We start from the raw sequence: 14881 nt of genomic DNA on the forward strand, positions 1-14881 counted from the left end.
TGCAGCTCAAAGTGCTTCACGGATGATGATTAGCTGACAAGCTAAAAGAAAAGGACAAATCAAGTAAGAAAGCAGACAATGGCATACAATAAAACAGATGTAAAAAGCTACAATTATATTAGCAAACAGAAATAAACAAAGAATATTAATAACAAAAGAACAGATAAAAAGAATAAAATAAATTTACAACATAATTACTATTAAATGAGTGAAAAAAGTGACTTATGTTAACTTATGTTAAAAAACATTAAATTAAAAGCCAGGTTGAAGAGGGGACTTTTGAGTTCTCAAGTCAATGGTTCCATCAGCTTGGAGCATAGAAGCTAAAGGCCTCATCGCCAGAGGTTTTAGTCCTGCTTATAGGAACGATTTACAGACTTGTGCCAGAGGACCTGAGGAGCCGCAGTGGTTCATAGTGTTAACATGTGAAGCATATATGCTGGTGCAAGACTGTAAAGTACTTTTTAAAGAGAAGACTTTTTAAATCAATACAGAAGGGACTTTAAACCCGATGTAATGTGTTCAGGATGGTCATTAGTTTGAAGCAGCATTTTAAAACTCACATCAGTGACAGTGGCAATGAAAGTGTTTTTGATTTCCCATAATTTATTTATTAGTGTGATTTGTTAGTGTCTTTCTGGCTCTCTGTCCAACATCCTGCTCACATAAATCATGTCAAAGTAATCTAGTGATGGAGCATGTGGTGATGCAACATCATTGGATTTGTTTTGTAGTACACGTGTATGGGAAAGGCCTTTTTAAGGCCAAATAACACAGACTGACCTGACGATTTCTGACATCAAAGTCACAGCTCAGCTACTGCAGCCTCACTAGGCTCTGCATGTGTTGCATGCTGCATACATCTGTTTTGTGCATAAAGAACTGCAGACAGTCTACATCAAATGGGTTGCAGCTACACACAGTGTACTATGTAGTGTAAAAGCTGATAAATGCATCATTTAGGAAAACCTCACCATGAAAGCAAAAAGCTGAATGGAAAAACAAGCTTGTCCAGGGGTCAAATGTTTGACATGTAGGGACAGATTTGTTTTTTGTTTATTTTAGGAGAAGGATTTTGTAATAGAGGGAGACTCAATCCCATTTACTCAGCCAAAAGGGGAGATGGTTGTGTAAGAAGAGAGGGAAAAGTATATGGGTTAGTAAACTGAGAGTTAATAAACTCAGAGTTCAAAGATGGGGCTGCGTGACGAGGAGAATCATGAAGAATTGGTGGGAGGTGGAAGAAATGGAAGGTGTGGCGAGACATCTGTGACCCTCTTTGAGGAAGTGGATGGAGGCATGTAGTTAATGATGAACCTGTAAATGCCACACTTCTCATCTCATTTCCTCCACATAAGGTGTGTGTGTGTGTCTGTGTGTGTGTCTGTGTTTACGTTAATCTGGGGCAAGGGGCACACCACTCCTTATATTGTATGAACTGAGGTTGTTTCCGATGGAAAAAGTTCCTTGCTTCTCCCTCCTGCAGCGCAGAAGCTTTTTAAACAAGCACTGCTGAGGGGAAGGGCAGGTAATTTCCCTTTGCCCTTGAACTGATCTCACAGATTGCATAAGCATGCGTCTGGTTTCATTTTTCAAAATACCTCCTGGGAAAAACAAAAGAGGAAACGGGCCATAAAGTCTTAATTTAACAAGTATGTCTCAATGGGGAAGACCTGTGTTTAAAGGGGGATGAATGTAAGCGTATTAGATTGGTCAGAAATGCCACAGCTTCTAACCGGGCAACTCCCGGAAGCCAACAGGTGGGTGAGCGTATGCTTGCCACAAACTGGCACGCACCGAAGTCTCGGCTCTACACACACACACCCCACCTCTTTTCCCATTTTTGGTTTAGCCGAGGGTTAAGGGCGGAGTCAGGCACTGCTAAGATGGCGACGGCTGAGCAGCTCAATCTGAGCTTTAAAACCGCTCTTCATAAACATATGGGGGACGTCACATAGGCTCCGTACATCTTTACATAGAGTCTATGCTTATCTATTTTACCTATAACCTATGAGCCTAACTATTTTATTGTAGTTGTTGTCTTTTATATACTTTTTATTTTATACAGTTTTAAAGTCTTATTTTCAATTAATTTTAACATATCTCTGTTAATTTAGTTTGTGTTAGATGTATTTTAATGTAATGAACTCCAGTTTCATATTTGAACATATATAAACTCCAAATCCATTCAGATTAGGGCATTATAACTCTGGAGTCAAACAAGTCAGTCATCACTTAATGTAAACTTGAGCTTCCTCTTCATTCATTTGACTCTGTACACTCTATGGAGTAATACTGTATATTCTTCATTCTCATTTGACCCTGCCAATAGATAAGTGTTGCTTGAGTTAAACAAAAAAACAGCACTTGGAGTTCAAGTAGATAGTTTAGATTTTGATATCCTCCCGTAAACTTGACAGTAGATATTTCAGAGTGAAATTTTTTTTTTTTTTTCATTTTAAGCTTCTCTAGTATTCATAGCAGTAAAGGCTATTTTAGGGATCTACTGAAGAATGAGGAAGTCCAGTTTTCTCTCAGTTGTTTTCCTCTTAATTGAAAACTGCTCAGTAGAATTTCCCCGTAACAAGAGGTGTAACCCCGGTCGGCATCCATCTCTAAATCTACTGACAATAGGCTGGCAACGCTGCAGGCTGTAAACAGGTGGTGGTCAGTCAGTCAGTCAGGGACATTTCAGATTATAGGGCTGGCCCCGATGTTGTGGTCCAGCCAAAATTACATTTTTTCCATGGAAAAGTTAACCACACAAACATATGATCCGTTCCTCTGCGCTGATTGCGTTGGTATTCTCCTCCCCACTTATCAATCTGCCTTTCTGGAAATCAAAATTCAAATGTTGGATGTGTTCCCACTTTCTCTGCCTCATTTCAGAGTTTGTGTGTAAAACTGACAAATAATAGAGAACTGAAGGATAAGATGCTCTCCAAAACTGTATTTCCTGTTTCCACTTCATTTCTTTTGTTAATCTTTCAACCTAAAACTATCTTGTGCAAGCATGCTGTGAAAGTTAAATGCGCCGTGGTAAGCACACTGTGGGAAAGGCAAAGTATTATACACTGTGTATATGTGTGTCATCATTTGCTTGGTCAGTTTTTTTAACAAAAATTTGGAGTGGAGTCAGCTGTCACAAAGATCATTCTGATGCATCATCAGCTACATCAGAATACTACGCAGTGAAAGTATTTCACAAGTTTCTGACACAGTCTGCCAGGAGTCATGCCTGTTACTTTTTCAAACATGCACAACAGCCAAGAAGAGTAATCTGTCCGCCTTTGATCACATATATCAGCACTGACGGGCATCTGTTTCAGAGAGGACGACGCATACACAAAAATAATTAAGAGGTGATTTCATAATCTGTTTGGGTCAGTGTTTTGTTCAGTTCCCCCCTTTGAAGTGCGACCTGTCCCTCCATCGAGTTTTGTGCAAATCTGTTCAGTACTTTTTGTGAAATCCTGTGAACAAACTGACAGGGGTGAAAAAATGACTTTCTTGACAGAAGTAATAAAAAAGCACAATATCTGACGGCTAGTGTCATGTACATGCTCTATTAGATTTGTTTGTTATTTTGTTCATTTATCAAAACAAGCTCTCTTGTAATGAACCAGAGTGGACCTGGATGACATAAAAATTTCTTTTTTTTTTTTTTTTCCATTTACCTTAAAAGCTTTTAAATTATAATGTCATATAAAGTCCAGATTACAATCTCTGTTCCAGCTTTGAAATCTCCTTTTCTCGTTCTGTCAGGTTCAGGCTGAGGCGCAGAGTTCCCTGACTGTTGCGCAGGCCCTGGCTGATGATGTGGACTGCCACGTGTTCCCCTTCAGCGTGTTTGGTAAAGGACGCATCAAGAAGCTTCGCATCAGCCCAGACGCATTCATACAGATCGGCTTACAGCTGGCATACTACAGGGTAACACACACACACACACACACACACACACACACACACACACACACACACACACACACACACACACACACACACACACACACACACACACACACACACACACAAATATATGGCATTTCTAAAGTCAGAATTTCACAAGTGTAGTACACAGAGTCTAACAACTAAAGGGAAGTGATTATTGATTGCGGTAACTGTACTGTAAATATCGGTGTACCTTTTGATCATATTCACCTGTTTTTAGACCAACAGCATAATTCAGGGGTCCCCAAACTTTTTCCTGTGAGGGCCACATAACTTTTCCCTTCTCTGATGGGGGGCCGGGTTCAGTTTGTAACAGAAAAAGTGTGACAATCGCAGGGGTGCCTAAACGTAAAAATTTATTGTTTTCCAGAAAGCCACACATAACCAAATAACCCTTTCCGGGTTCTTCACAGAAAAAAAAGTCAGGAAATAAATAATAACACTATTAATGAAATAAATAATAATAGTTCAGGGGGCCGGGCCAAATGTGGGGGCGGGCCGTATCCGGCCCGCGGGCCTTAGTTTGGGGACCACTGGCATAATTAGATAATTGACTTTCATGGCTCATTGACTCATCGCAGCAACTACCCTGGACTTTTGTGCTGTCCATGGTTTATTTTTAGAATATGTTTTCAGATTAAAGTAATGTCTTTAAACCTCCCTTCCTGGATAGATCTGCTAATCTCTCTGTCTGTTTCTCTATGTTATGCTGGTGTTTCCATTGAGCAATCTTCAAATATTTACAACTCTTTCATCTGCTGCTGTCTTCCTCTCTAACCTCTTCTCCTTCGTCCAGGATCGTGGTGGTTTCTGTCTGACTTACGAGGCGTCGATGACCCGTCTGTTCAGAGAGGGCCGGACGGAGACTGTGCGATCATGCTCCAACGAAAGCTCTGCCTTTGTCAAAGCTCTAGAGGGTGGGGAGGTACTGATCAAGTTCTTGATTCTGCTCTCTTTGAAGTCTAAAGAGTGAACGCTCACACACAAATAAACTCTTGCTGACAACCAATGTCCGCCCAAACTCCTAATGTCCATCCACAATCGCCGTATTGCCACAGTAAAAATTCTTATATTGATTTATAGATGATTCTATTTCAGGGGTTCGGTGACGTGTGATTTTGTTTTGACAGGCGGCGGAGCAGTGCAGGCGTCTCTTCCGACTGGCTTCTGAGAGGCACCAGAATCTTTATCGGATGGCTATGACGGGAGCTGGAATCGACAGACACCTCTTCTGCCTGTATGTGGTGTCCAAGTACCTGGGGGTGGAGTCACCGTTCCTTAAAGAGGTCAGTTCCTGGTTTTGTTCACTGTCCGTGTTGCATTTTATTTTTAGTCTCCTCTGATTTTCTTATTGACAAACTGTTCACAGAATTTGTGTGTATAAGTGACGACAGTGTCGAAACACCACTTGCATGTGTATTGATAGTAACAACAAACGTCATATAGGTTTTTCTTGCTTTAGTACGCAGTGCAGGGAGGATCTACCTTCACATGTTCTGCTTCACCTCTTTCTCTTTTTCTCCTCTCCGCTCACATTCCAGGTTTTGTCAGAGCCCTGGCGTCTCTCCACCAGTCAGACGCCGGTTCAGCAGATGGAGCTGTTTGACCTGAAGAACCATCCCGACTTTGTGTCGCTGGGCGGAGGGTTCGGACCTGTGAGTATCATGCATGTTCCTCTAGTTGACTTTTAAAGAATTAACCTGCATTCATTTGCCTGTATTGCTTATCCATTAGTGCTGCATAATAATACAGTTTAACATTTGATTGTTTGGTCAATTGTAGTTGACCAATTCGATGTTAACTTGCCAACCATAGGAACAGTGGTTACATAACTTTCCAAACAAGCCATGTGCACTCATGCATGTGCGCTCCAGTACTTCAGTAAAAAGCACACTTCACCGAAATTTGACACACAAGTCCAGCTCATTGTGCTCTACGAAAAAGCTTCTTGGAGCATTACATTCATCACTTTTTTTTTTTGAAAAATACATGGTGCAGGAACAAGTCCATAACATCTGGAAATTAATTAGTATTTCAGCTCTTCTGGTTCCCTCATCCCGAAGTCAATGGGTTTTTTGAAGGTCTGTGGTTAACACAAGCTCAACACATTTTTAATGTTAATATTGCATCATAAGATACATCAGTAAATACCCCACTCGTCTCTTAAAAAAGGCTGGTTGCTAACAAGTGCCTAATTGAGACTACAGAGGTTGTTGCGTACAGGAGGAGGCTTCCTCTTGCCTCAATTTATCTCAGCTGATCAATGAACTCATCAGGTCTATTCTAAAGAGCCCCTTTAAGATCTATACTAATTGATTACAGTTTTTCTAATAGAAGCGACAAAGTCAGTGCAAGTGGTGTTTTCGATTTAGGAATTAGTGATCATTGTCTTAGAGCACGTACTAGGAAACAAACACCTGAAGAGAACTGTTGTGTCTTTTACCCACAACTTCAGAGATTAATCAGACGGACACAGGGAGCTCCAGTTCAACACAGCTTTACTGGTGGACTTGCAGGTTCAGACAGTTACACATATCAATGGGCATTACCCATCAGATGTACTGCTATATTACAGAGGGGGCATATTACTCCGCTAGAGGAAATAGTTCCATACACTACAAGAACCTCATCACAAATTATAGTTAAGAGAAATGTAAGAAATTATAATGAACAAGCTTTTTCTTAACAACCTCTACGATAGTGGCATTTATCTTACATCCAGGAGTCTTGTGGTTGATGCACTAAAGAGGCATCCCACTGGGCTTCATTTAGAAAGTTGAGAAGTAAATGCACTTCCCTTGATGGAAAAGCTACATCTGATAATTCTTGAACTTGGTCTGTGTAACCCTGCAAAAATACGGGAGCTTTGGTCATATCTAATAACCTCCTTATCTACTTATGGGAAGTTTGATGTATGTAATCATAGTGAGATCTGTTCAGCCTAAAATAGCAGCTGGTCACCTTTTTGAGGACAAGAATAGTGGATCCCCTCCTTCTAACAATGACCATCTCTTTATTAATCTTGATTAAGTAGTTACTTCAAATAATGTCTCTCAGTCACTCTCAGTTTACTCTTGATCCTGTCGCTCCCAGCTGAGTTATTAAGGCTCTAAATTAAAAAAGAAATTGATTATAGCCATTGATTAAAAAAAATAAAAAAAAACAAAAATCTACTGGTGAGGACAATTTTGACCCTTCTTTTCTTCAACTCTCTTGTTTACTAACTAGTGAGCGAATAAGATGTCATCCCTTTGCATTAGGCAGGAGAAAGGAGTGATCCAAATTGCTATAGGCCAACGTCCTATAGCGTCCTTATCTTGATTAACTGAAATTCTAGAGTCACTTGTAAATTATTCACACAAGGAATTTCACAGGGCAAACTCTGTTCTGAGTTCACATCAGTCCGGGTTCAGGACCTTCCATATCACTGTTTCTGCAACCACTGTGGTTGCGAATGATCTCTGTTTACCTTTCCAAGCCGTTTGACACAGTTGATCAATATTTGCTTTTACATAATTTTAAGTAATATTGGTTTAATTTCAAGTGCTTGTGGGGGACTAAGGGTTTTAATGTAGGTCCACTTCTTTTTACATTTTATATTAATTTATAAGTTTCATCTTTAACCAACTGCCGTGCACATTTGTACATGGATGATATAACATTGTGTTCAAACATCATATAGACAATGTTGTCAAGAATAACGACAGAGACTATTTTTTTGTATAGAAATAGAATAAACTGCCCTATGCTCTGTAGGAAAAGGATTGTGGAAGCCGTTTTCTGTCTCTTGTGCATCATGGTGATTTAATTTACAGACGTGCCTCTGCTCCACTCTTAAACGCTTGGATGCTATTGATCATTCTGCCCTTAGGTTTATTACAGGTGATATTTATAGTACACATAATTGCATATGTATTTATTTATCTACAAGGCCCTTATTGGGAATCTGCTATTATGCCATTATATCTATACTAGACTGGTGCTCGGTCTTTCACTGCAAGTCCCTCAAGTCTTTACTGAACTTGGAAGGTCTGCTTTTAGTTTTTATGCTCTGACAACCTGAAGCTCTTTGGTAATCCCTTGGTCAGTTGAAATCCATGATCACAAACCATTCAGCTGTCTGTACCTGTTTTGTTTTAATTGATTTGTCTTTTGCAGCTTGTATCTTTTATTAATTGTATTTATATACTTGTTTTAATAATAAACTTTTATTATTATGTATATTTTTTAAGTGAGGCTTTAATACTAATCTCATACGATCCCTGTGGTCATGTCAGGTCGCTGATGATGGCTACGGGGTGTCATACATCATCGTGGGTGAGGATATGATCAACTTCCATGTGTCATCCAAATACTCCTGCGGCGAGACTGTAAGTAAAACCTGTGTTTCATCAGTGTTTAGAAAACACACCTGGAGTGACGTCACACTGAGATATTCAAGTTCTAGTCTAGTTTGAATAGCAGGAGGTATTTGACAGAGAACTGCCATTTTTCACATAAATAATTTCAATAAATTGGAATTTGTCGTAAATAGTTTTGTGAATAGGTTTGTATTGTGATGTCTCATTTGTTTTTTGTGTATATATTTTCTTCTCTTCCTTGTGTATATATAGTATGTGTCTGTCCATCACTGTCAACGATTGAAAGACACTCCCATGTCCTATGTTTGGCTCATTCAGGAACATAACAAAGAAGTAAGGTGCACACAGTGACCACTTAAGGAAACAATTCATTAGGATGACTCAACCCGCCCTAAGCAAACAAGGACATAAAGTCGGTAATCAGTCATTTAGCGTAGGTGTTGGATGCAGGATACAGTGAAAGAGCCAACTTAATCTACTTAATCTACTTGTAATAAAAACTGACACCTTAGCTAAACACAATCAAAACCATGTTAGAGGTGAGAGTAAGAATGATTGATTCCTGATTGTCTCCAACTGGCTCCACCAGAAAAAAACACTGCGTGGACTTGACCTCAGTCCCAGCTCTGTTCATTCCAGGTGGAGCAGTAGTGTACACTGAATTACAGCAATAACAATATATGAGAAATCCACCTTTGTATTGTCTGAACACACATAAAGATACTGTTTATTCAGACGGTAAGATATACAGTCCCCCCCTCTTACTCAATCCGTAACTTCCTGGTATGTTTTCACTGACCACTTCACTCACATTCTGTTCTGTGCAGACATGCTGACAAGCTGCAGATTGAGTAAGAGACCAGAGGAAAAAGCCCCCCAACACACACTCTGCTACAATAACATAGTTTACTGTTTAAATGATTATTGATGAGCTTCTTTTTGAGTCTTTGTAGCTACAAGCCCAAACAACCCATTAAGCTGTAGTCGTACAGTAAATCAGCGCTGTAAGTGCTACTCTGCAAGGGAAGAAACATTCGCACAGGGTGAATGATACTGTACTAAGGCTGTCTGTCAGTGTGTACATAAACAATGCAGGATAGAGAATGTCCTCTGTATCAACATGTTTGCAGAGGCATGCAGGATGATGCATGCAGCTTAATTATTCAGAAATTTCAATGAATTATTGCACAATAACAGTTCAGATAATGGTTCCAGTTTAGTGCAATCTGGCTTTCCTGACATAAGGCAGGGTCGCGTCACTCTCTATTCACTGTGTTAAACCACAAAGCAAATGACAGGGCAGCACAAACTGTGCATTCCTTCGGTGTCACATCCCTTTTTATATTCTCACTTTTACTGCGTTCATGAATGGACTCAACAGAGAGCGTGATAAGTCAGCCAGGTCCATATATCAGTCAGTATTAGCTTATTGCAGATCTTTATGGTGTATATGTCTCTCGGTAAGTAACAGGAAATTGCAGGACAGAAATCCCAAACTAGGTCTGACGATAATTCGTTTGTCTAAAATACGTCTATCAGTATCCAGTAATGGTAGATCTATAGATCTTAACATGTATAACTTTACCCACTTCTCTTTCTCCACATCCTGTTGTCTCTCCCTCCTCACCCTCTGTGGTTTTGATTCTGTACACACGTCATTTATTCTCTAGCCTTCCCTTTTCTCACTCTCTTAATTCTTCCCTCTGGTTTTCTTAATTCCAGGACTCGCACAGATTCGGCTCTCAGATAAGCAAAGCTCTCCAAGACATCATGACTCTCCTCACTCCTGACACCAAAACCTCCTCGTCCTCCAAGTCCACGGCCCAACCTCAGTCCAAGAAACTCCTCTGAACGCAGCTGAAAACATGGGACTATGTGGGTATATATTCCCCTGAAGTCTACTCTGAGTGTAGAAACCATGAAGAACCCGTTAATTAAAACCTTACTGTTCTCACAAACTGTTATGTCACTGACTTAGGACATTAAAGCATTAAATTAAACTGACTAAAGTTCATTTAAAATCAGCTCAATTCAAGAAGATAGAAAGAGAAAAACAAGACGCACAGAGGAAGCAACCATTGTCCAAAAGCCTTTTTGTGTAGATTGAACAAATATATTTGACAGCCGTTCAGCACTAACACATTGACTTTTATTTATTTTTTCGTGAGCCGTGTCTGTTAGAGAGTCTGCTTGACAACAAAATGACGATACAAAATGCTTCCAATCCTCACTTGAAAATGAAAACTGAGATTGGCGATTTCTAAGAGAAAGGGAGCGAAGGTCACCACTTAAAAAAGGAAGTCTTTTGGAGAAAATGTACAAGAGACAAATCCCTCTCAGAACGGGTGGGCAGAGTCAAGAGCTCTTAAATCTCACTTAAAGTGAAAGGGAAATGTTTTTTGTTTTTTTAGTTTCTAAGCAAACCAAAGTTTCCTCAGTGTGAATTGATGCTCTGCAGCTCATCACACTGACACGGTTCATAACAGTTTCATGTTGGAGATCATGGAGTGCATGTTGTACTTCATTACTTAAAAAATCAGAAAAAGCTCAAGGAAGAAAGGATGCGTAAGAAGAAGACGGAGGCAGAGATTCATCTGAATGAAGGGAAAGATTTACTGACAGACCTCTGCCCCCTATCTCTACTGTTACTTACTTTAATGTATCATATGAGACTAGCCAATTAAAGTCCTAATGTCATCTCTGGAAACAGCTGTTGCAAAGGTTCCCTTTTACTTTCACCTATCAACTGATCTCTGGACACGCCCGTATTACCAGTTAACAACCTGATGCTTCTTTAGTTAAACCTTCGGTGACAGAGAGTTTCTGCTGCTGTTACAAGTACAAGTCACTGTGGTAACAGTAAAAAATACACCCTAAAGGCAACTGTGACTTTTACACAACACTTACTGATATATGTGTGCACCTTCAATGTGATTGCCAGATTCTGTGGTGACAGTTAAAGGTGCCCCCTGGGGTTTTCCTCCAAACCAACATACTGTGTCTTTCCTCGAGGTTTGACCTGCATGTTAAATCATAACACATTTGCAAAAACCAGTGTTTCAAAAAATTGTAAATCCAGCCTTGTTTTTATTCATGTTTCTTCACTGCCTAGCTGCAGGAATGTCTATCTCGTCACTTGCAAGCCGGCGCACGCACGTCTGCATCTGCATGATACAAAGATGAGAAGGACCCACTTGTAAAAAGTTGCTCCGTGGTGCTACTAGTTGTCAAAAAGGTTCCTTAAAGGCAAACGTTAACCTCCTCAGACAACTTTAATACCTGTGATTTCAGAGTCCTGAGGTCACAGAGTATTTATTTCATGTTGTGCAGGAGAGTTTGGAGTATTCACATGATTTACTCAAGTTAAAGTACCACAGTATAAAAATACTCCAAAGGAAGACCTGCAGTCACAGTGTTACTGAACTGTACAAGCATTATCAGCAAATGAACAACATTCGGTGACTTTGAACTTCTAACAACTTAAAAGTTTAGAGTTCACCACTTATCATTTATGAGTCATATGGGAGGCTGCCAACACTTGTGAGCTTTGCGTAGCAGCCCAGTGCTCAATGGGGGAAAACCAAATACAAAATGACAGTTGAAAGTTTCCATTACATGTCATTTTATTTGATGTGTCATAAATTTCAGTTTAACATCAGTCATTCAAGAAAAAGGGTTTGTATCCAGTGGTTCAGATTTACAAGATTCAGGCGCAGTATCTGATGTTTTCAATATTAAAATAATAATAATAATAATAATATAATAAGGATTTATTTTGCCTGAGATCAGATGATGACTAACTCGTAATGTAACAGTGAGATTTTAAAGAGGAACGAAGGGAGGACAGAAGGAAGAAGAAATAGACATGCAAATGATGTCTTCTTTTCTTTTTTTTAAAAAACTTTTTACTTTCTCTTCAGTGGATTGTTTTAATAAGTTGTTGATGTTTTGTTCCAGATGTAACAAAATGATTATTGAGCTTCTCAAACACATCTGTGCTCCCATTGTTTTACGAAATGAGCTAAAAGTTTTGCAGCTGTTGCAGCATGGGTTTGGCAGGTTTGGTAAAAAAAATGAAAGGGATAAAAAGCTCCTGCCACTTTCCTCCTAAAAAAAAAAAAACAAACAAAAAAAATAACACACTTATTGGGGCAAATAAAACGGCTGTAAGGACACGATTTTAATGGTCAAAGGTCATGGTCAGGATTTAGGTTTATACATGTAAAACAATGCAGTCCACGGGTACGGAGTCTGATGAAATGTTTCCCTCCCCACCCTCTGATACTCGCACAACAACTCATCCCTGTTTTATAGCTACTTAAGAAAACGTGTGTGCCTCAATTCAAGTATTCACTCACTAAAACAGTTTCAATGCAATTTTTAAATCAATGCAATTCCTAAGGGAAACCTTATAACATATATTGTGTTAAGTGTCTTCTTTGTGTGTTAATAAGAATGTACTACAGTTGGTTGAACGGCTATCATTAGCGTGGTCAGGATATCTTCTCATGCGCAGTGATGTCAAGGCAAAACAATGACTCATCCACTGTAACACATGAAACCAGTTCAGCTGCCAGTTTAGTTAAGCTGGTGTTAACCTTCCACTACATCTCTGCACATGAACTAATTTTATGATATTTCCTTTTCAGACAGATTGTTGGTTCAATATCTTAGTAACCTCAGACCGTAGTGGCTTCTGTTTCTCTCTCTCGCTAGTGCCCCATTTCCCAAACTGTTGAATGCCAGAGCAGCCACTTGTTTTTTTTACGATCACCCCTGTTACTCAGCCAAAAGGCACTTCTCTCAGTTTCATAAAAGATTTGTAAAGACAGTTGCTACAGCTGCAGCAAAGCACACAAACAACCTCTCTACCTCTCTACATTCATGACTTTTTTCTTTTTCCAGTTTCTATATGAAAAAGACCCAAAATAATGAACCTGCCTTGAGTTTCTCTTGTTTTTAACACAGTATAGCTATTTAACAGAGTTTTGCTTTCAGGTAACAAAAGATAAAAAAACAAAAGCATGATCACAGACAAATGATATAAAAAATTTAAATAAAGATTAACGACTTGTCAAAGTCATGAAGTACGACAAAAAAATCACGCATCAAAAACATTTGTCACATTCCCACGAAAATAAATGTAAGATTTTGAAATAATCTTCCAATTCAATTACCCATGTCCTCTCCTGCCTTCGTTGTTTACTTGACGAGTGTTTTTGTAAATCAGTATCAGGAACCAAGAGACTCCCTTAGTCTCTTTTAATATGGGCCTTTTATAATGTTGGTACATGTAAGATTACTCTTCAGTTAAATGTATCAGACCTGATTCTCACTAATATCTGTTGTGGTTCACTTCATGCCTCAGCCTGGCTGAAACACATAAAGCCAGTGAAACCAATCCTGTGCCTCAGTCTATTCCGCTGTGCCGCAAATATTTATTATCAACATCTAAGTGATGGAGCCGGTGTCCTCTGGTTTTCAATGGTTTGGACAATGAGCCTTTCGCCAAAAAAAAAAAAAAAAAAAAAAAGCAGCGAAGCTCGCATCTCGTAGCAGAGTTACAATTTCATGTAAGGACTAAAGGTTAACGTTAATATTAGCACTGTCTTTTCTTACTTATTTGATTTTGGGATACATTTTATTGTCTATTTCTGTGTAACCTGATACAACTACTGTTTTTACTCTTGGTTAACAGTGGTGATGCGTGAACGTTTTCGATGAATTTTTTGGTAATGTAGATGATTTTTTTTTCCTTCTTTTTTGGTATTGTAGTTAAATTGAATGATATCCCATGTTTACTGACTTTACACTCCAAAAGATCCTTACTATTGCTATGTTTTCAGTTTGTTTTCATTGTAAAAGCTATTTAAATGTACATTGTGGACTTTGTGAAGAAGGCATTTTACAGATGGTGATGTCATGTTATGTAAAATAAAAATACTTACTGACGCTACAGTGCATCTGCATCTGGTCTTCATCAATGTGGGAGATAACAGATAGGTAAAACTGAAACTAAACCAGATCCTAAAAATAACAATAAATGCCCCTGTCATGATCTGGCTTTGGAAGTATTTCCTGTTTGGCATTAAGATTCCTTACATTGTGTTTCCAGTGTTGATTTATTTCCTGTTTTCCTGCCCCCCATCCTGTTCCATAACACCCAAGAAGACTGGCGGCTGTAATCACTGCCAAAGGTGCTTCAACTAAATACTGAGTAAAGCGTCTGCAAACTTTTGTCAATGTGACATTTCAGTTTTATCTTTATAATAAATTTGCAAAAAAGAATTCATTAAAACATGTCATGACATTATGATGAATTGAATAGATTGATGAAGGAAAAAATGATTGAAACTCTTTTAGCATAAAGCTCCAACATAAGATATGAAGGGGCCTGATTATACTTTCTGAAGAGAAAGTATATTATGTCATTATGTTATACTGTTATATATTATATATCTATACTTTGAGAGAAATAAATGTATAAATAAAGAAATAAATTCATAATTTGGCTACATTTAAATGTATTTATTCATTTTTGATGAATGATATATATATTTTTTTATTCC

At 38.8% G+C, this 14881-nt stretch overlaps 1 protein-coding gene across 1 annotated transcript in view; it reads left to right on the top strand.

Moving 5' to 3' along the window:
- The window catches only part of cpt1a2b (carnitine palmitoyltransferase 1A2b), a 40473-nt gene extending 26205 nt beyond the window's left edge, over positions 1-14268 (top strand). Inside the window, exons 14-19 of the mRNA XM_023416312.2 lie at positions 3766-3930; positions 4748-4876; positions 5082-5237; positions 5493-5606; positions 8229-8321; positions 10035-14268. Of these exons, the coding sequence (XP_023272080.1) occupies positions 3766-3930; positions 4748-4876; positions 5082-5237; positions 5493-5606; positions 8229-8321; positions 10035-10163 (786 nt within the window). The 3' untranslated portion in view covers positions 10164-14268. The remainder of the gene's footprint in view (positions 1-3765; positions 3931-4747; positions 4877-5081; positions 5238-5492; positions 5607-8228; positions 8322-10034) is intronic.
- Positions 14269-14881: the final 613 nt, after the last annotated feature.

This window comes from Seriola lalandi, unplaced genomic scaffold (assembly GCF_002814215.2).
Source record: "Seriola lalandi dorsalis isolate HSWRI2012SDOR001 ecotype SW California unplaced genomic scaffold, Sedor1 jcf7180002054563, whole genome shotgun sequence".
NCBI classification, from domain to species: domain Eukaryota; kingdom Metazoa; phylum Chordata; class Actinopteri; order Carangiformes; family Carangidae; genus Seriola; species Seriola lalandi.